At 38.3% G+C, this 20,925-nt stretch overlaps 1 protein-coding gene across 13 annotated transcripts in view; it reads left to right on the top strand.

Annotated features, from left to right (window-relative positions):
* The window catches only part of PCDH15 (protocadherin related 15), an 862,106-nt gene that overhangs the window by 479,074 nt on the left and 362,107 nt on the right, over positions 1-20,925 (top strand). For all 13 annotated transcript variants that reach the window (XR_006165419.1, XM_042793586.1, XM_042793412.1 and 10 more), the window contains one exon: positions 1,419-1,537. Coding sequence is in view for 12 of the 13 variants with exons in the window: in XM_042793586.1 (XP_042649520.1) it covers positions 1,447-1,537 (91 nt within the window). In the remaining variant the exon portion in view is untranslated. The remainder of the gene's footprint in view (positions 1-1,418; positions 1,538-20,925) is intronic.

The following is a 20,925-nucleotide window of genomic DNA, read 5'->3' as shown; positions in this document are numbered from 1 at the left end:
ACATACTTGTGTTTTGGTTTTGTTTTGTTTTGTTTTGTTTTGTTTTTTTGTTTTGTTCTGTGTGTTGTTGTTGTTTTGGGGTTTTGGTTTTGTTTTTGTTTGTTTGGTTTTTTTTTGTTTTTTTTTTTTTTTTTTTTTAAGAGGAACAGTTTAAGTCATAGCACTGCTTCCTTCAGATTAACCAAAATGTTATGAAACTATCACCTATTTCTGTCAGTTGGAAACCCAGCCTACTTGTGGCTCAGGTAACTCTTGAGGGTGATCTAAAAGGATGGTTTTATGCCCAAAGTAGATACACTCTTTTTGTGTTGTGTGAATTAGATGCTGTCTATGCATTTGAGTTTTCTGTGAGCTCAGTTCGTGGAAGGAAAATGAGAGCACGTCTTCAATAATGTCTCGCTGACAGAGGATCAGATGGTGTTAATGCTGAGGCTGTTAAGTGGGGGGTAATAGTCTGATTGTTTGACTTGGAATGAAATACAGCAGTTTTTGTAACCATGATAGAAAGTTATAAGCAGAAAGTGGCAATGAAATCTGAGTCAAGTGCTTTGCTGGGGAAAATTGACGGCACTTAAACCCTTTTTATACAATACCTTGTTTTTATACTGCTGTAAGTCTCTCATTTTCATGCTCTGTTGCTAGGAAGTCCATTGTATTTGTCACAGTATTTTTAAATGTGAAGGAATATTTTTAAATAATTCAGTTCTAGGCTACAGAAGTATGCTAACTCTCTTCATTGGAGCCATAAAACAGAGCATTAGATAACTTTTTAATACAACTCTAAGTATGCTCTGGAGTTCATCCAGACCTGTCTTGGCCAGTTTATTCTCCTGGTTTTTTTGGTGGTTGTTGGTTTTTGTTTGTTTGTTTGTGTTGTACATGTGGGGGCTTTGTTTGTTTTTCCTCCTTTGCTGGGCATGAACACACAGTCTGTCTCTGAAGGTGGCCATCTAGGGAGGTAGCTCATGTTTTTCCTGGGACTGGTTCTGCTGGGCAACGTCTTTGAAACTGGCTCCCTGCTGACTTTTGCAGCTGAGAACTGGTTTTAATAAGCAGAATTTCTCTGATACAGTCACTTCTCCAGAGTGCTTTAAAGAATAAGGCTAAAGCAGGAAGGATAGCATAAATACTTTATTGTATGGAAATTATGGAAATCAGACCTGATTTAAGCAAGAAACTTGCATTTTCTTTACTTGGAGGCCTGTGCATACATGATTATCAAGTTAATGAGTACATATATATGTATTGATGGTAATGGGATTAACTTTGATTGTTTTAAGAGAAACAATGTTGTACTCTTACAGACTATATATACCCTGTGTAGTTACACATACATAGTTACCTGTGAAGTCATTTGTAAATGCTCACCTTTGTGTAGGTTGATTGACTAATGAGTGTATCAAATCTTTCTTTTTCAGATCTGCCTTGAGTGAAGTTTGACAAAAAATGTTACAGCGGTTTTGTCTCTGGAAATGCTTAGCTGTAGGGGTTGCAGTTGCTACTATCTTAGCAGGTTGTGTGGCCCAGAATGATGAAGGTAAGGCTTTTGCCGTGGGGGCGTAGCTGTGGGAGGGATTGGGATGATTCTGTGACTTCATTTTAATTTCCCCTCCCCCCCCCCCAATTATTACTTGAAAAAGCCGTTTGATACTTGGTAGGAAAGAGAGGTCACAAAAAGATAAATCGGGGTATGTTTCATGATTTTAAGCATCTGATGATGATGATTCTTTACAAAGCTGTCGATTTACCAGGCAAGATAAATCTTAAATTATGCTTATTCAGTATTGGACTCTAGCATTAAAATTTGTTTTCTCTTACTCATTGAACAAATACTTTACCTTGCTTTATTTGTAAATTGACAGTTACAGCACTCGGAACAGGAGTTTGAGAGAGAATTATTAATGGGCTGTATACATATCGGATGAAAAAATTGAGAAAATATGCACAATGAAGGTCTACTAGAGAAACAATACTTCAGAAATACTGAGATGTGGCACCAGTAGCTCATCCTCACAACATCTTTTGTTGAATTTAATTAAGAGATAACAGAAATGTATTCTGCCAATTATCTGTAGTAATAAAAAATTACAGACCTAGATAACTGATTACGATTTAATCTTTTGCACAATTTAAAGTAGTTGAAGAGCTGAGTTTGACAGACTTGTTCTTAAATACTCCTAAAAAGAGTGAGGAAGATAAGTAAAAACTGAGTACGGTTTCAGAATGTCTTTAATGAAGTTGATCATGATAAGTGGCACTTAAACCTTCCATGTAGGTAAGCTGTAATGGTACATGCTTATGACTTAATCTTGCAGCTGGATTTTCTTTCAGAAAGCTCTATTTTGGCAGTTATGAAGTACAGTAGTTTTGCTTTCATGAGAAGTCTTCAATCCTACTTGAATTTTGCTTAGGTTTTTTTGATACCGAGTAGAAAGTACATTTTTCTTGCTCATTTATTGTTCTCCAAACGTCCTTTTCATTCTCTTCCATCCCCCAGCCCAATCCTCCATTGTATTTGATGTCTGTAATACAGAAGAAAACTAATTTAATTTTATCAGTTTTTATATGCTGTCATTATAGCTGTCACACATGACACTGAAGTGAAGTGTATGAGCTGCTCATATTTCAGATACTTGATCTATGCTTGGATACAATTAGCTTGCTTTTTAATCATTTATTCTAGCAGAGGAGTGGGGCCATTAAGCTTTGCAACGCTGGACTTGGTGATGGTTGTCAAGAGGTCTTTGATCAGCAAAATGCTAGATTTGTGGGAGGAGAGGCTGTAGGGGTGTCCCCTGGGCTGCTGGAGAGCATTGGGAGTAAGTTGAAGAGAGGGGAGGGAAGCAGGATGACAGGACTGCACGGGGCTGTGTCTGTGGTGGGGTCACAAAAAGAGAGCACCCGTGGTAGGCTGAAAATATAAAATAATACTTTTTACTGTGACCTTGTTTGTACTCATGCAGGCAACATCATAACATTCAACCTAAAAGACGTCTTTGATCAAAATAACATTGTGAATTTCAGTTGAAGAGCAATTTCTAGTTACACTTGAATGATGCTGAAGTGTGCAAAACACATGGCACAGATGCCCCAGAAAGTATAGTAGTAGACAGTTTGATATTTCAAAATAGGAAAACAGATTCCTCAGGTTTCAATTTTTTTTTTTTTTTTTTTTTTTTCTATTTCTTACATGACAAACTTCCATGTTAATTAATGCCCCTATCTCAAAAAGTATGCAGATTGTACCTTTTTGCTACAAGTGATTCAGAGGAAGAGAAAGGTCCTTGTCCACAGTTATATATAGAGCTATCATTCCTTAATGATAGTGGGACTGAAAATGTATAGGAACTTCCTTACTTAAAATGGCTTTAAACATGTACTTGCGGTTAGTGATCTGTTTTTCATAAAACTGTTTGTTACCTGATGGGATTGTGTGGTAGGAGAGAATCTGTGCAACTTCTTCCCTTGTGTGTCAGGAGTTATTGTGAGCAGGTGAAAACTGCATCACGGACAGACAGCAGTGGCAGCAGAAACTCAGCTAATTGGATTTCTTTTTGTTTTTTAAATTGCTTTGCACCACTTTGGCTTTTTATTTGCTTCCTACATTGAAAGCTTGCAATAATTCTATGAAAACCTGTCAATAAAACTTTAATTTATCTCACTAGGAAATGGAGAAGACCTGAAAATACAGAATATGTTAAAGTCACATCTAAATCTTGTGGATGACTTAGGAATATACCTACTTCAAATATCCACAGCTTTGGAAACTGGTCAGACAATATTGGGGTTTTACAGACTTTCTTTTAGTGCATTAACTTAGATTCTTGAAATGTTGTGTTTTCTGTCTAAGCCAGTGTTTCAGATGAATTTACAAGGATCCCTGCTAGTCTGGCCACATGATATTCCTTCTGGGGACTTTTTGTGTGTGTGCTTGGGTGCTTTTGTTTTGTTTTGTTTGTTTGTTTGTTTATCCTGGCTCATGCCATTTTGTTACATACAGAACCCAAACTTGTTTTTATCCTTAATGATAATGTTCTCTTTTATAGTCTGAACCGAGGAGCTTTGCTTTTCCTTGTATATAAATTCGATGCATATAGCCAAGAGTAATGATACTTCACTGGGAGGAAAAGTTCAGAAATGCTGTTGCTTGAGGAACATACAGTACCCTGATACAAACTCAAGAATGAACTGATTTCCCCCTCCAGCCCCATTTTCGGGAAAGGGTGAATTTAGCTGAAAGTAATTCTAATATCTTCAAGGTACTTCATATAAATTCCATAATGCTATAATAGAGGAAAAAAAATATTACGGAAATTAATTTAAGCCAGGGGTAGGGTACTGGTTATGTAACAACTGCCATCCAGTTAATGAGGCAGTGCTTATAAAAACGATTACTTTGAAATATGTTTCTTGCCCCTAAATAGAAAACTATGTTCTGTACTTACATGACTGCAGAGAAGTACTTTTTTATAATTTGCAATAACAAAACTTGTAATCTAACGTATAAAATATAAAAGATGCATTCTTTTAGCAATTGCAATTTAAAAACAGTGTAGTTATTTTAACAGCAAAACAATCATGACTACAAGTAGGAAAAATCAATTATGGCAGAAATTATAACCTTTTTCTTTGCATCTAGCATACAAATTATTTTTTCATGGTTGTAGCTGTACATGATTAGTTAGTTGCATGCGCCTCTTACTGCATTTTGCTCCATTAGCTCATATTTTCTCTATTTCAGGTCTTTTTGCTTGACCTCCTGAGTCATCAGATATTCCCCATCCACAGCAATTAATGATGTTACAAAGTAGCCTTAAAAACTTTATCAAGGACTGCCTTGGAAATAGTTAGGCTGCTTTCTTCCTATAGTTATTAGAAAACATCCCCAGAAACTCATTTGTTTGTTTGGCTCAATGCCATTGTCTCATAGAAATGAGACAATGTATTCATGGCTAGCTGATAGTCCCTACCTAATCTTTCAGTTCAGGTAATGTGTTTTCAGCACTGGTGTTTCTGCTCTCCAGCCAAAGGAACATTTAGAGAGCAATAATTCCCCTTTTTGGTTTTTACTTGTGAAACCAAACAACCATATTTATGTAGGCTGCCCTTGCAAAGTAGGTTCTCCTTTCCCTCATGATTATAGAGTCACAGAGTGGTTTGTGTTGGAAGGGCCCTTAAAGCCCCCCCAGTGCCCCCCCCTGCCCCGGGCAGGGCCCCCTTCCCCCAGCCCAGGGGGCTCCCAGCCCCGTCCAACCTGGCCTTGAACCCTTCCAGGGAGGGGGCAGCCACAGCTGCTCTGGGCACCCTGGGCCAGCGCCTCACCCCCCGCACAGGGAAAGATTTCTGCCTTACATCTCATCTAAATCTTCCCTCTTCCAGTTTAAAACCATCACCCCTCATCCTATCCCCACCCCCTGACCCAGATTCCCCCCCCCCCCTTCTCTTGTCCCCCCCTTTAAGCCCTGGGAGGCCGCTCGAAGGGCTCCCTGGAGCCTTCTCTTCTCCAGGCTGAACCCCCCCAACTCTCTCAGCCCGGCCCCCCAGGGGAGCTGCTCCAGCCCCCCCAGCATCTCCGTGGCCTCCTCTGGCCCCGCTCGAGCAGCTCCGGGTCCTTCTGCTGTTGGGGGCCCCCGAGCTGGCCCCAGCACTGCAGGGGGGTCTCCCCAGAGCGGAGCAGAGGGGGAGATCCTGGTAGTCCTGCTTTGTCCCTCTATTGGCAAAATTCCGCTCCTGAACATGGTTGCTGGCATTTGTATTTTGTGTCCAGGTAACATCCTGACAGTTCTTTATGATGCCAGCTGTGCTTTATTGTCTCTCTTGGAGTTATTTCACTCACTAAAGTCTGTTTCGTGCATTGGTGGCTGGCGGTTGTGCTGTAAAGACACAGCTCTGTCTTTTTCTCTTGTCATCTGTAACTGATAAGCACAGGCCTTTAGGGTTTTTTTTTTTTTCACAGCGACGTTTTTGTCAGTGGTGTCTAAGTAACATGCAAAACAATGTCAAATTTGTGCTCAAGTTTTGTTTCAAATTGTGCAACTAACAAATTTGTATCCTGCATAACTTGTTCCAAGTGTTCAGTGAGCTGAAGTTTCAGTCATACATTACTACTCATTTGTAGACAACTCTCTCACCTTTGAGGACAAAATACCCATCTGAACTAAATCTACTTGTCACCTTGTTTTAGCCAGCAATCTTCAGGTGGTACTTACAATTTTCATACTAATCCAACCTTTCCAGCTTAACCAGTTCCTGTTGGAAGTATATAAAATCTATTGATGAAATGCAAATACTTTACATCTGCTGTAGTCCCTTTGTATTAAAAAACTAAACCCACCATAAATTATTTAAAAACCATTTCTGTTGTTAGAGTTATCACATTAGTCTCAATGTATTGTTGATGAACACATTCAGTGTTTTCTTCCAATGATATCTTTATGGTACTCTTGCTCAATCATATACAGTCCCAGAATAAATGTAAGACTGTTGGTGAATGGGCAATGTATTTTTTTCTTGTAGGTTTTTAATTTGTTTTTTGTTTTTTAAGTAAGAAATCTGGTTTTACAATTTCTGCTGCCTCTAGTTTGCTCTTGTCCAAGCAGGGGAAAGACTGCAAAGATTTACTATGTTTCCAGTAATATTTTAGCTTAAGTAAAAGTAGAAATGTGTGTTATAGCCTTGCAATATGTGAAATTAGGTCAACTACATTCTCCTTTATTTTTTCAGTGCTACTCTATGAAATTCAGAGGCAAACTCTCAAGCTGAAAGAAGCAATGAGGAGGAAGGTAGAAACTCAGATGCAACTCAGTTTCTTTTTTCTTCTTTTTTTTTTTTTTTTTTTTAATCCAATGTATGTGACTAGAAGAAAGACTTTAGCAGCGATCTTTTTGTCAGTAGAGAGGGCTGCTGAATTGAAAAGATGTCTATGTGCACTTTCATGCCACACCAAACCTATCTGGTAAAAATGATAATTTGACAGTTAACAGATTTAATAGGCATCAGCATTTAGACTTAGTATATACGTCATGAAGGATATAGCTGCGAATTTGGGAGTGCCCGTAATTTATTCCTTACTCTTAAAAGATGAAAGAAAGGCAGAATAATTCCACTCACTGTTTAAAACCAAAAGAAAACCAAAAGCAAACCTAGAAGATCCACCAACAAAAGTTGCAATGATTCCATTTCTAGGATTTTCAGAAGTATTTAATGGGATTGTGAATTGTAGTGATCTGTTTAATAAGATGACATCTTTGAAAGATTTTTGAAGATAGTAATTTGCTGAGGCTACTTCTAACCTGAAGTTGACTTGTTTTGCCTTTTTTTTTTTTAGTACACAAATGAATAAAAGATTTGAGAAGTCCCTTAGGTTTCACTTGAAGATTTTTAGCTCTAAAACAAGAATACTGACAGGAGTCCTCAATTAATACACCTGGAGACGAGACCATCTTGGTCCTTATGTTACCTCATAATGCAAGTGCAAATTTGGGTTGTGTTTTGGGGAGTTCTTGAGGGGCAGGAGGGGAAAAACTGGGCTTGCAAAGGCTGCATTTGTTCCCCTGCACAACTTGACACTTGCTGTCACCTATCTCCATACATCTCAGCTGACTCAGGGACTTGTTATACCACACTCATGTAACATCCAAAAATGTCAATGCTTGAATTCCACTTGCATTTGGTATGGAACCAGTACTTAGGTTGTAAAATTTGGCAAAGTAAGAATGATTTATTTTGATTTTTTAACTTTTTTTTTTTTTTTTTTAAATGTATGGGTGAATTTGGACTTGACACTGAAGTATTATGATAGTATCCTCTAATCTTCTACTTTCAGACAAACTTCCTTACTTTTGACTACCCTAACCTGTTGAATGGGAGAGGTGCTGTTGACATCTGCACTGTGGAATCTGTATCTGTTACTGACGGCTCAGTGGGTTTTGTTTCATTCTGACCTCCTAGTTGGGTCTTTTCTCAGAGTATAGGAGTTGGTAGCAGGAGTGTCTCTGCAGGACAAAGATTTCAGGCTTGGGAAGCTTGAAGGAATACGTATTAGCATTTTCACTGCAGTCTAACCTACCATGCAGATGGAGAGAAAAAAACCAAACATAATCTTATTTTGGTTGAAATATAAGATGGATATTGCTTTTTGTCCTTAAGCTAATGAAGGCCCTTGAAGGACTGGATCTACCTGGTGGTTTTTTTGTGGGGGAGGACAGAATTATCTGGGATAAAATATGGAGCAATTGAGGAAATAACTGACTTGAGTGGGAATTGGTGGAAAACTGGCATTGCAAGGTATTGCACGTACCTTGCATCAACGTTGTATGCACTACGGTTGTGTTGAACATAAAGCACCTTTACCTTGGATGCAAAGCTGGCTGTGTGGGAAGCTGCCCAAGGCAGCAGATCGCTGGGTGAGCCTGACTGTCTGCCTGGCTGTGCTGACGGAGCTGCTTGAGAAATGAACTCCTCCAGCACCACCCTGCTACTATTTTTCCTGCTACAACTGAGAGAGGGGTGCGTGGGGGGTGGCTGGTTTAAAAGTAGAGTAGAGGCAGGCCTATTTTATGTCAACATTAAGGGTTTTGGCCTTTAGTGTCAGATGAACAGAAACTCAGATTCCTGACTCCTCTTGCATGTAAAAAAAACAAAAAACAAAAACAAAAAAACAAAAAAAAAAAACAAAAAAAAAAGAAAACAAAAAACCAAAAAAACAAACAAACAAAAAAAAACCCAAACAAACAAACAAAAAAAAAACCAACAAAAAACTCAAATCAAAACCAAACTACTACGTTAGCAACTAGAGCTCACTGGATTTATTTTCTATTGGCTCAATCAGCTGAGCTGACTCCTCTACGGCTGTGTAACTGCTGGATCTGCAGCAGGGGCGGGCGAGACCATGTCTGGAAGGGTTTAAAGCAGCTTCCAGGTTAGCCATAATATAAAACTGTATCCTCACTGGATTCTTAAGCTAAAACACAGACTCTGTGAGGCATGTGGGCCAGGCAGGAAGAAACACATCTCTTGCCAACTTCAGTGCTTAGAAGGTGTTGAACTAATTGAGATTAATTCCCTCTATAGTTAGTGCTGGCATCTGAAATGAAATAAACTTGAGGCTAAGCAGAAGGTTTACTTATCCAAATATGTATTTCACTTCATAAGCATTAAGCAGACATTTTTTTACCAGGATCTAGGGAACAGCCATTTAAATGGTCATTATCATTACCCTGAGCTGCAGATTGTTTATTTTAAAAGTGTTTTCCGATGGAAAACACAACTGTGCAATTCACTTGCCACCAGGTTTGTTCAGGCATAAGCTCCTTCAGATGTTTTTCTGCTGCATGGGGCCCCCTCTATTAGTTACTGTTTTATTCAGCCTAACAGAGTCTTATACTACAAAAATTGGAGAACTAAAGTGCCTTGCAAATCACTTTAAGAGGCTACTTTAAAAATAAAATAGTTTTACATCTTGATATATTACGCTTGGGCAGGAAATTAACTCAGGAAAATGCATATTTGAATACTTGTAGCTCATTTATCATTTCCCAAGCCCTATACTGTACATATCCAGTGAAAGAAGAGAAATGCAAACAGGTGCTTGCCTAAGGGCTGCCTGGGAAAGCCTCTGTTCTTCAGAACAGAAGTAATTTGTTTGTTTTATGGAAACTTGCTGCTTTTGGTTGGGAGCTCTGGCACTTGGCTCTGCAGTAACCCTAAAGGGAAAAGAGGTTTGATGTCTTTGAACTGTCCTTCAGCCATTAGTTCCTCTGAAGGGTTTAGTTCTTCATAGTGTAACTGATGGAATGTCTTGAAGTGCCACTAGCAGTACTTTGAGTCTGCAGAAGATCAGTTTCCCTTTGGCAGGAAGAGAGTTAGATTAGTGAAGTACAGGCATCGGAAAAAAGGTTGATCTTAGTTAATGTGCAAATTTCAGCCCTCCAGTCTCCTGGCAGAAGTGACCGAGTACCCTACGTGCTCACTGTGATGGTGCTGGGATGGATGAGGCAGGGTGCCACTTGTTGAATAGCGACGAATCACAGATCCCGACATCCTCGGAGCAACCTAACTGTGGGATCAAGCTAGGAGTGAGCCTCTTCTAGGCACCGCCCTGCCCGGCCTTACTCTCGGGTGCACGAGGTGGTGTGTGTTGGGTTGCCTGGTTGCAAGCACTGATGTTCTTTGACTCACCTAGGGCTTGGCTGGCCTGAGCCATCCCTTGGTGTGAGAAAGCTGTGAATACCGAGCTGGTGCTTCTCCTCCAAGGGATAGGTGCCCTTTCTTAAGGCGAGATTTGTGTCTGGGAGGGGAGGGTCTGGTGCAGAGAAAGCACAAACCCACGTGAAGCACACTGGCACAGCTTGTGTCCCCTTTGTAAGAGTGGCTTGGACTTTGGGACTTTAATAGAATAAATGATAACTCCAGTGATACTGGGCAGGGCTAAAAATCAGCAACAGTTGTGTCTGTGTGTACATATGTTGGTTTGTAGCCATGGAGCGTGTGTGTTGAGCAGAGCTAACCCCTGTGCTGGTCATTCTTGTGCTTTAATGGCAATGTTTGAAAGAGTCTTGAATGGAAAGATGTATCTCTGTAACTTCATTTGACAACGTAGTGTTTTCACATAGAATTACAGTAGGGGAGTCAGATTTTCTAGAATAACTATCTGTGATCTCCATCTCATGTCCAGATTTCACAGAACAAATTTACCACTTCCATTGAAACTAATTCCTTTTAGCTAAGAGAGACGGTGCACTGGCATACTGTGAATAGGACACTCCTTTTGCCGAAGTGGTAGATTTCTCACTTAATTTGAGGGGGATGAGGTAGGATTTTTGTGTATTGCTGGGTACAGAGGGTTATACTGTAACTGCTCTGTATGTTTATTCTGCAGTAAAGGTCTTCAGTCATGAATATTCTGAATCTAATTGAAAACATGCATACATTAACATGAAGTATGTATACACATGTGCATTTTGCATCTCTGTTCTAAGTAGCCTATAGACAGTGAAGGCAATAACCTTTCCTGCTTAGAGCTTGGTTTAGGTCTACTGACATCTTCCCCTCTGGATCTGAGTTACCTGCTGAAGTCTCCCTTATGCATACATGTACATTCCTAATTTCAATCTAAACAGAATCCACTTGCTGCAGATGGGACACTGCCAATTTAACCAATTTAATTCTTCAATACACTATTCAAAGCAATCTTGGGTGTTTTTTTGTTTGTATTTTGTTTGTTTTTTGTTTGTTTGTTTTTGGTTTTTTTTTTTCTTTGTTTGTTTTGTTTTATTTTGTTTTTTTCTGTAGTTCTTTGTGTTCTGACATTGTTCCCCAGAAGAGAAACTCCACCTGCACTAATCCAGTAAATCTGTCTCTCGATTACCTGCTGAATTGCTGCAACGCTTCCAGCTGGATCAGCGGAACTTGCTTGTTTCATTTTATTTCGGTTTTCTCTTAAGCATAAACACATTTGCAGATCAGTAAGCTGCTAGATTTGGTAGCAAGATAGCTCATACTAATTGACTGTATTTCTTTACTAGGAGGCCCTTAATAAGAAAAAATGAAAATATTTTGACTTGGCTATATATCGAAATAACTTTGGAGGTAATCAGACTTTGAAATTGTTTTTGAAGAGCAATAACTAGACTAGTCTGACTTTCGAAATAACAGATATACTACAAATGACAGCATTTAAAATCTGCCAGTGTCCCTTAGTGCAATATTATTCATATCATGGTCCACCATTTATTTACATTGCCTACTCAGTTTTTATTTTTATTGGAAATATTGTGCTGACTTGTTCGTATTCACATACTGTATACGTAGCAATAGTTTGGAAACTGGGAACTCCTAGGTGTGTCATGGGAGGCTAGTAATCTTTTTTTACAGTAAGAAGTATGACTGCAGCAGACTATTTGTGTCAACACAAAAGCGTTGAGCTACTCAGGGTTAAGCTAGGTTATAGGAAGCCTGCAAACACAGATGGGTTACAACAGGTTTTCCACTGCATGTTTAGTTGGTTTGTGAACCCACATTATGGCTTAGAAATACAGTATCCATAGTACAATTATTTTTTTCTTTACTGAAGCTCCTTTTCAGACTCTTTCTAAGCCTGTTTTCTTAAGATGAAGCAATAGGTGCCTGAGCTATGAGGAAATGCCAAAGTTACGGTGTTCTCTGCTGTAGACTTCATTGCAGTCACGGGACATATGAGGAATGGGATGAGGTATAAGTTGAAACACAGAAATATTTTCTGAGTAGAAACATAGGTTTCCAGAATCCATTAATTTACCCTTTTAAAGCTTCTTTAAAGTCAGTGGGTGGAGAGAAACACACATTTGTTCCTTCTTCTTTCTCCAGACTTTCCCTTCTTTCTGCTGGCTACGTGTGCACACCCTCTTTCATGCTCAGTGTTCTGTAAATACCCATTTTTGTGCATTATAATGTCCTCTCCCTTATCTTTGGAGTTCCCTGTTCTGCCGCTAAACTTTGTTGCTAGCTTGGCAAGCTGTGTATTCCTTCGGTTCCTATGCATCACTGTCCCTCCCCTGTCATATTACTTTCCAAATTCTCATAACCTTTCTCCTCATCTCAGTCCAGCAGCAGGAATTATTTTTTGAATGCCTATATGAGACTGTCATATGTTGACAAATAAACTGTGATAGAAACTACCTCACTGTTGCTGCTGTGCTTCAATTTAATCTCTTTTTGATGAGAAGTATCTGTTTAAAACAAGACACAGGAATGTCAACTTGATCAAAACTGTATTTTATTACAATTTGATTTTCACGTAACAAGAACTGGCTCATAGCTGTGTCATTTAGAGCACAGATCTGTGCCTTACGAATTACAGATTTGTTTTTGAATCACTTCAAATGCACAGTTTTGCTTCAGTTCAATTAATTTATATATTGGGAGTGACATTCTTAACTGCATCAATAACAAACATAAGTTTTCTGTTTTATTATGTGGCAAAGGACATGACTTAACAGTGGGTTACTGCAAGAATACCTCAAATTACAGTAGCAATAACTATGAAGTTTTAAGTAGTTAGTATGGAAAAAGATCAGTAATGTTGTAATTATAAGTTGTCCTGAAAAAATGAAGTGTGAAATCTTTTTTCAGAGCAGATCTTGACTTTCTTGCTGAATATTTAGTAAGTATGGACTCCTACTTAGGAAGGCTTTAAATAGGGGTCTGGGTTTTTCAGCGCTTCTAGAAGGTCTGAACTTCTGCAGAGTCTGAATTCATGCCCCAGACAGAAGCATCTCTGCTGTAGCATGTGCCGTGGGAGCTGAGGCATGTGTTTGGGCAATAATTGTAAAGGATGAGCTCTCACAGCTCATTTTAATGCATTCATTTTACAGTAATCATTTTCAGATTAGGGGATCATTACTGTTCAGCTGTTGTCTATCATTAAATATAGACAGTGTTTTTCTAGTGGTTTTTTTTTGACTAAAGCTCATGTAAACTCTGTCAATTGCTAGGGATTTATATGGAATGCCTGTGGTGAGGAAATATCTGGGGTTTTGAACCTAAAACCACAAACAACCACCAAACCCTCGCCCCCAAACTGAGCACCCGTGTCCTCTTTTCTGCAAATACTGCTATATTTTTTGAACAAACTGCAGTTTGTAACTCTGTTGGCCTATAGGGTCTTTGGCTTTTGATATTTTGCAACAGGTAAGACAATGACATCAATATTTAATGTGAACTTAATAGACCAAATAGAACGGACTCGGAAGGATTTTTGTCTTGAAGACTTTTGCCCCCATGCACAGCTGTGATCACTGGTTTTCCTCCCAGGAAAATACCCTCTCTCTCACCTGTTCTAGGGAATCTCCGTTGAAAGATAAGAAATTTTTTTAGATGATGAAAACTTCTGGGTAAACAGAAGAAAGCAATAGATGGATTTTTTTTTTAAAAAAAAAAAAAAAAAAAAGGAGAAAGGTCAAGGCTCTTACTGAGTTAGTTTTAAAAAAGTAGTCTGAGAAAAATCTGTTCTTTACTGCAGTCTTTCTAAGACAGTGTATTGAGGCATGGCAAGCCTTAAATTGGTGTGGAGATGAATAGTTTATATCGGTAGGCTACAATGAGCAGAAATCAAATATTTAAATAACGTCAAGTTATTGTGATGCATCTAGTTAAACCTGATTGCAAAGTGAAGTGCTGAGGAGGTGGAAAAGGAATCAAGGGAGAGAAATTGTATTCTCAAATTGGATTTACAGATAAATGGGCTTTCTGTGCAATTGAAGGCCGAACAGATCTAGTCAGAATTACCCTAAAAAGCTGATTTTCACAGAAGGATGGGTGTTGTGCTATGATTTTGAGTGTCTTTACCTACAATGCTATTTCAGTTTTCTTTTCTGAAGTCAGTAATGATAAACATTATTGCTTCCCATTTTAGCAACATCTAAAAGGGCTTTCTATTCAAGGTATTGCAAACTGTTAGGCATTTTTAAACATATAGCTACAGAGTAGTACATAGCTTACATTTTTTGCTTTGATTGATCCTATACCATAATATCATAGTTTTAGTCACTGATTTTTAAGTTGCCGATTAGTTTGCCTGCAATATTGATGTAACATTAAATACTTGATTTATTTGTCCCTTAAAATAGGTCAGATCCTGCTCTGGGGTATTATCTCTTGAGAAAAACAAGTTTATCACCAAAATAATGATTTTTCTTCTTCATTTGCTAGAATGAGCTGTTTGTATCTACTCAATTATACTGACAAGGAGAGTTTTCTGTTAGTAGTATCATCTTGTTTTGGAAGGTCATTAGTTTGAGCAGCTACATATAATTCTGTTACTGCCAAGTGGTTCCCTGACTTTAAGGATATATAATGGGACAGGAGTTAATTATTTGACCTGCTGTGCAAGTCTTGCATGAGACTAATTTCATGGCTTGTTTCTAAATGGAGTTGTTTATACAGATTTTTTTGTTGGGTCCTAAAGAGGAACATACGGTTGTAAGCTGGTAGCAACTTCCTTAGTTAACAGTTTCATCCAAACCTCTGGGTGGTCCAGACTTAAAACATCTGTTATTGCCTGATGTTGCATTGATGTTGCTGGAGATGGTAGTGTTGTTGTTTTCTTTATAACTGGTTGGCCAATTCTGATCATGTTTCTTGATAAATAGCTGGGCTTTTTTTTTGGTTGCAAGTGGACAACGCAGCACAAAAATTAATTACTCAGAAAAAGCCAAACAGATCAAACCACAAACCAAAAACATAGTAAGTTTTGAAAGATTTCAGAAAAAACATCAAAGGAAAGGAGTGGACTGTGTCTCTTCCATACAGTATAGCTGATAAAGATACTGGACGATGGAACAGTTGATGTGTTACGTTGTTATGAGTTTATGGTGATTATATTGTTCTCTCCCATCTTGTTTCATAGAAACAATAGGTTTTACTCATCTTTGCAAATAATTCTTGACTCAGACTTTTTCCCCCCCCCATAAAATTGGGATTCTGCCAGGTAAATCATTGTAATACTTAATGTGATTCTGTGATGATGGCTAGTATTAGATGAAGTTGCAGTAAATGACACCTTTCAAAAATCTCCATAAATTGTCCCTCTGTTTATTTGGTAGTAACAGTGATGTACAATAGGACACCTGACTGTAAATTGGGGAGCTCCAAATAAACCTCACTTGCAGCGTTGGCCTGTTCTGTGAACAGGCTCACCCAGCGTCAGCAGTTGTGCAATATGAGGGCAGTTCATGCCCCCTCGCCTTGTCAGTGCGGGGAGAAATTAATCCCCTCTAAACTGAAATGTGTCCCACTTCTTGGAAGATGGGGGAGTAGTTCCCTGTAGCTGGTGCTTGTTAGGATGACTACTTTAGAATATAGAATGAGGTTTACAGCACTATTGCTGCTTGTAATTCCATGGTATCTGGTGGTTTATCTTGAGGTTTTTAGATGTATAAACATGAAAAACAGTATCTTCAAGCTTGTATCATGGTTTTCTCCAAAGTTTGGCTTTGAAATTCTAGTAAGAGATGCTAAAGGACTTTATGAGCCATCGGCATAGACCACTTTGTTTAGTAATGCAAAGTTTCAAAGACACAAGTCAGAAACTTCAGCTCTGTTTCCTTTTCTTCTGTGCATTTTTTTTTCCTTTTATTTTGACCTTACAAGTTTTTCTTTCCTGCTTTTTATTGCAAAATTATTTGAAAAAAATCTGGGCACTGTTCTTTATTAGCTTTCTAGCAACTTGATTTTTTTTTTTTTTTTTTTTTTTAATAAAGTGTTTCATGCTAAATACAAAACAGAAGTATTTATCAATGCAGATCGGGAATTTTCTGGTAAGAGACTATAGACAGACATTTGTGATGTTTCCCTACTGAGAAGCATTTTAATGGTTATTTGAACTATTTTTCCTGCTTGGTTACAGTATAGAAGTTGCTAAGGTAGAAAAAAATCTTTGTTTTTTAATTTTTTTAACTTGTAAAAAACATTTTATTTGGTAAGTATTGTTTTGTTAAATGAGAGGTGGAAGTCTGAATTTTTTCATGTGTGTAAGTACATTTTGTGAACTGTCTGTTCCATTGACCCTTTGCTAGTTGTTTTTGTGGTGGAAGAAAAAAATGCACTTCTACATCATTTGTATTTGAACATGCCGTATATCTGTTATTTTACAACATAGGCAACTGTAGCAAATTTTCATAACCTTAAATTTATTTCAGTAGCAGACATCAATCAAAAATGTTATTTTATGTTTTTTGTTTACAGAGATTGTGTTTACTGTTTCTTCTTCATGAAAATGCCACATTCTAGAAGATAGGTTTCTTATGAGACGTTCCCAAAGTATGCTTGTCCTGATAGGAAATCTATTCCCATTCAATTAAATGCAATTCCTGCTAAGCATAGTGATACAGTATGTGAAGAAAATGTTTTCAGTTGACAGAGATAGGGTTAGGAGCATTAACTTTCTCCTATTTGTATGTTAGTGGCATGTTTTCTGTGGGGAAAAGGCAAAACAAAACCACCCAAAAACCTGCATCCTCTTTGCTTGTCTGTGTAACAACATAGTATCTTCTGCAAAACTCGTGCTGCTTCTACATGTGCAATGTGGTTTGGGAATACTAGAGTTTTTCTTCAGAAATGCTCTGGGATAATTTCTGGGTGAACAGGTAATGAAGGAGAAACTTGAATTCACCATAGAGAACTGAAGAAGTCATAAAGTGTAGCTCTGAAGCTGTGGTATTTCATCTTTCTGGGCTGTATTAGTTACAGGTTAACACTGTAAAGCTAAAGACAAGCCCAAACATTTGTTTTGTTTTCTGGTGCTGTTAAAATTATGAGCTGCTGTAAAATTTAGAACTTAACTATCAATTTTTTGTTATTGGCGGGAGAAGGGCGGGTGGTGGTGTGAAGTTGAATGATTTTTAAAGTGAACATTTACCGGTAGTTTAGAAAAAAATGAGAAATACCTTGGCACTGAGTTCACATGGAGATTGAGGATTTTACAGCCACAAAAAATAGCAATCTACTTTGCTTTCAGTAGGCTGTAGCTGCTCTTTGAAATCTCTCTGGCAGTGTCTCGAAGGTACACCACTGATGTCCATTTTTCAAATCCCAAGTGCACAACCTGCAGGAAAGCAATATTATTTTTCATTTAATGAGCTTTAGCACACGAGCAATTAAGAAGATGTAATTGAATGAAGATAATCAGGAAGACACAGGAGCTTGCCTCTGGGATGCTGCTCAAGTCAAGTGCTCCTCATATCTACAATTTTATCTGGTTAGTTAATAAAACCAATAGGTATAGTAGCACAGGCTAGTGGTTTTGCAGCTCCAGGGGCTTAGCAGTTTTGTTTTGTTTTGTCCTCAAGCCTTAGTTTTTTTATTCTGCTAAAGAGGTAGTGATTAACAGGTGATGAGAGTCTCTGCTGGCTAGTAACATTCCAGGTGCTCAAAGAACATGGTGGAGAATACTGTATTTTAAATGTCTTTGAATTGCTAAGTATAGGAACTGCAGATAAAGCCAGACATTTACAGGCATGATCTCCACACAGCTCCATATAATCAGCGAACCTGTTGTTGTCTGATAATTAAAATAGTTCTGAACATACTGACATGGAAAGATAAAGTTGAGTGAATGGCTTCAGATAAATGACTGTTTTCTTCATTATCCAGAAGTAAACCTGTAATGAACCAGAATCTTACCAAAAAAGAAATAATTTTCTACTTAAAGAACATAAAAAAAAATCATACATAGGAAATAATAGTAAAGAAATCCCATAGCTGTGCTCAGCTGTTTTCTTACAGTCCTTGTGGGTAGAACCTTTGTATAATTAAGTACTAGATGTATGAAAAGAAAATGTCTTATCTGCTTGTTCTTCCAGTGTAATCAATGGCTTGGGATTTATTTTCAATTGTGTATCTGGATAATACAAATTTAATCAACCTCTCCATTACAGTCAGCTTAGGTACGGCTGTAGTAGCAGCTGAGTACTTTTGTGTCAGGTGTGCTACTTTATCAGTGCCTGCGTGCTAGATAAAATCAAAAAATGGGGCTGAATGGGATTAGGAAGGGAATGGGTTTTGGCACTACTAAACGCTAAGAATGTATTTAAAACCTGCAGAAATACCTGTGCAACTGCTGTCTCATCTGCAGGATTATTTTCAATGTTGTCTCATAGAGGGAAATTTGACAGCTCCCCCATGTCCTTGTATTTCCAGTTATAGAGATGAAATTGAGTCCAGCCTGGAGACATCACTTCTGCCTTCCTGCTGATGGCTTCTAGAAGTCTGTGCGTCCAAATAATTACTATATTTTTGTAATTTAAGAAAAAAACATGTTGTCTTTGCTGCCCATCCTTGTTGTAAAACTTCCCTGAATATGCGCTTGGATTGGACTGATTTAACAAGTACACCTACTAATGCTTGTCCTTTCTAGGCAAGTGCTGTTTTGAGAAGTGTTTGTGTGTACGTAGGTATTCGGAGGGGAAAGAAGGATCACTGATGGGCAGAAGCTGATATTCCTTTGGCACTTGTAGTTTTTCAGAGGAGCCGAAACACTGAGGAGAGCTGTACCTTTACAAGAACAGATGATCAACCTTAATTTCTGCCATGAAATAGTATTTGTTTTTTGAAATTTTGATAGTCTTTGCAATAAGAAGCCGAACTTGCATTTTATGTTAATTTACCTATACTCTTTAATAGCACCAGGACCAGATTTGTTAACTGCTTTTATGGCATTTTTTTGCTGTTTGGTATCTTGGGAAGCACTGATCTAAGGAAACCAGATGCCCCCCCCCCCCCTCAGGAAACGTTGCACCTGGGGGTTGAGACATGCCCTTCTTCTCTTAAGATTGCTTGTTGGGACATGGCCTGTGTTTGTCGGGACATGCCCTGTGTTTTGTTAAGACCTGCCATTTATCTGATAACATGGGAGTTGCGAGGGGAGGGTCAGCGCTGGGGGCTTGGGGTGGGGGATATTTTAAGGTTTTCTTGGAACTAATTGTAATATTCCCTTCCTATTCCTGAAATTGTGGTACATTTGTAACATTCTGCGTAATAAAAATGAGCCGCTTTTGGCTCCAAGCGGCTTGTGCATTCGGAGGAATTTATTCCCCCGTGCGCCCAGCGCTGAATAAACACACCTATTGTATAACCTTCCTGGTTCTAAAGTCATGGTTCCATGCCTCAGCACAAGGGTACCACCATATTTTTTCCATGTCTTTAACTCTCCCAGAGATTAGCGACAGACAGAGAGAGATTTTGACAGTAATCCCTAGGTACTTTAAGGTGTTTATTCTTGAAACTGTTTTCCATAGTAAGTAAAAATTGAGAAGTAAATATTTCGAGGGTTTGGAGTCATATTGCAAGGGATATGAAATGTCTCTTTCAATGCAGTAGAAAAGTATCAACTCTTCTTGCAATTTATCTGTTGTGTGATGATGAAGGTTTCAGACAGCAGATGTACCATGCTTGGACTTCATTTTCACTAGTGTTATTAAAAAAAAAAAAAACCACACACACAAAAAACCATCCTGTTTAAAGTGTATAAGTTTCTGGAATAAGTCTTTTTGTGTTTAGAGATTGGAGAACCCACGCACCAGCACCAGCTGCCTTTCTTGGCTTTAACACTGTGATTTGGGGTTCCTTGGCACATTTTGGGAATCCTCTCCAGGCAGGTGCCTGCGACCACCATCTACTGAAGGGTGCTGAGTCAAACAGTCCTTAGTGTCATCCTGTACTTCTTTCCTCCCATACTTGCTTTACAGGGGAGATACCTAAAAATCCTTAAATTTATTAATGTAAAGCTTAAATTGATTCAAGGACAAAGGCTATAACTACTTTGCATTTACCAGACCATTTTTGAGCTAATAGGGCCCAAGCATTCCAAACACAAGTATAAGGAAATTCTGGCAGGAGTAGCAGATGATGCCATAGATATATTCTTTCATCTCAGATTGTAGTTTGCTTGTTAAATAGATGCTTTTAAAAAGAGGCTTAAGTTACACCTTTACGCTTTTCACCAAAAGGTTTTTTCTAAAATACATTTTGAAGAAAATACTAACTTTGCACATAAGCTTTGTATTCTGCCCTCTGCCTTGTGTTTTTTCGGACAAATTGTGTTTAGAGTTGGGAGATGTTTTGTGAATTTACCTGAAAACGTGAAATAAACTGTGGGACCAGGAAACCAAAGTACAACTCATATAAGAATGGGTATGATTATCATTGTAGGTAGGAAGCATTTTAATTTTAAAATTAAGATGGTATCATCTTTTGCTCAACAAAATAGGTATCAACAAAGTGCATCTAACCAGAAGAAAAACAAGTAACTCTTTGTAGCTATTCCACATTAAAGTCCTTATTGCTTTTATAATTAACTTGGGTTCAGCCTGTTTTGACATGGTCTAGATCTATGATGGGCAGAAAGCAGTTCAGACTTCAATTATTGAATCCATTGGACCATAATTTATT

The sequence above is a fragment of the Tyto alba genome, unplaced genomic scaffold (genome assembly GCF_018691265.1).
Source record: "Tyto alba isolate M040663 unplaced genomic scaffold, T.alba_DEE_v4.0 Super-Scaffold_1, whole genome shotgun sequence".
NCBI classification, from domain to species: domain Eukaryota; kingdom Metazoa; phylum Chordata; class Aves; order Strigiformes; family Tytonidae; genus Tyto; species Tyto alba.
Note: the sequence above shows the minus strand (reverse complement) of the source record. Positions and strands in the feature narration are given on the sequence as shown.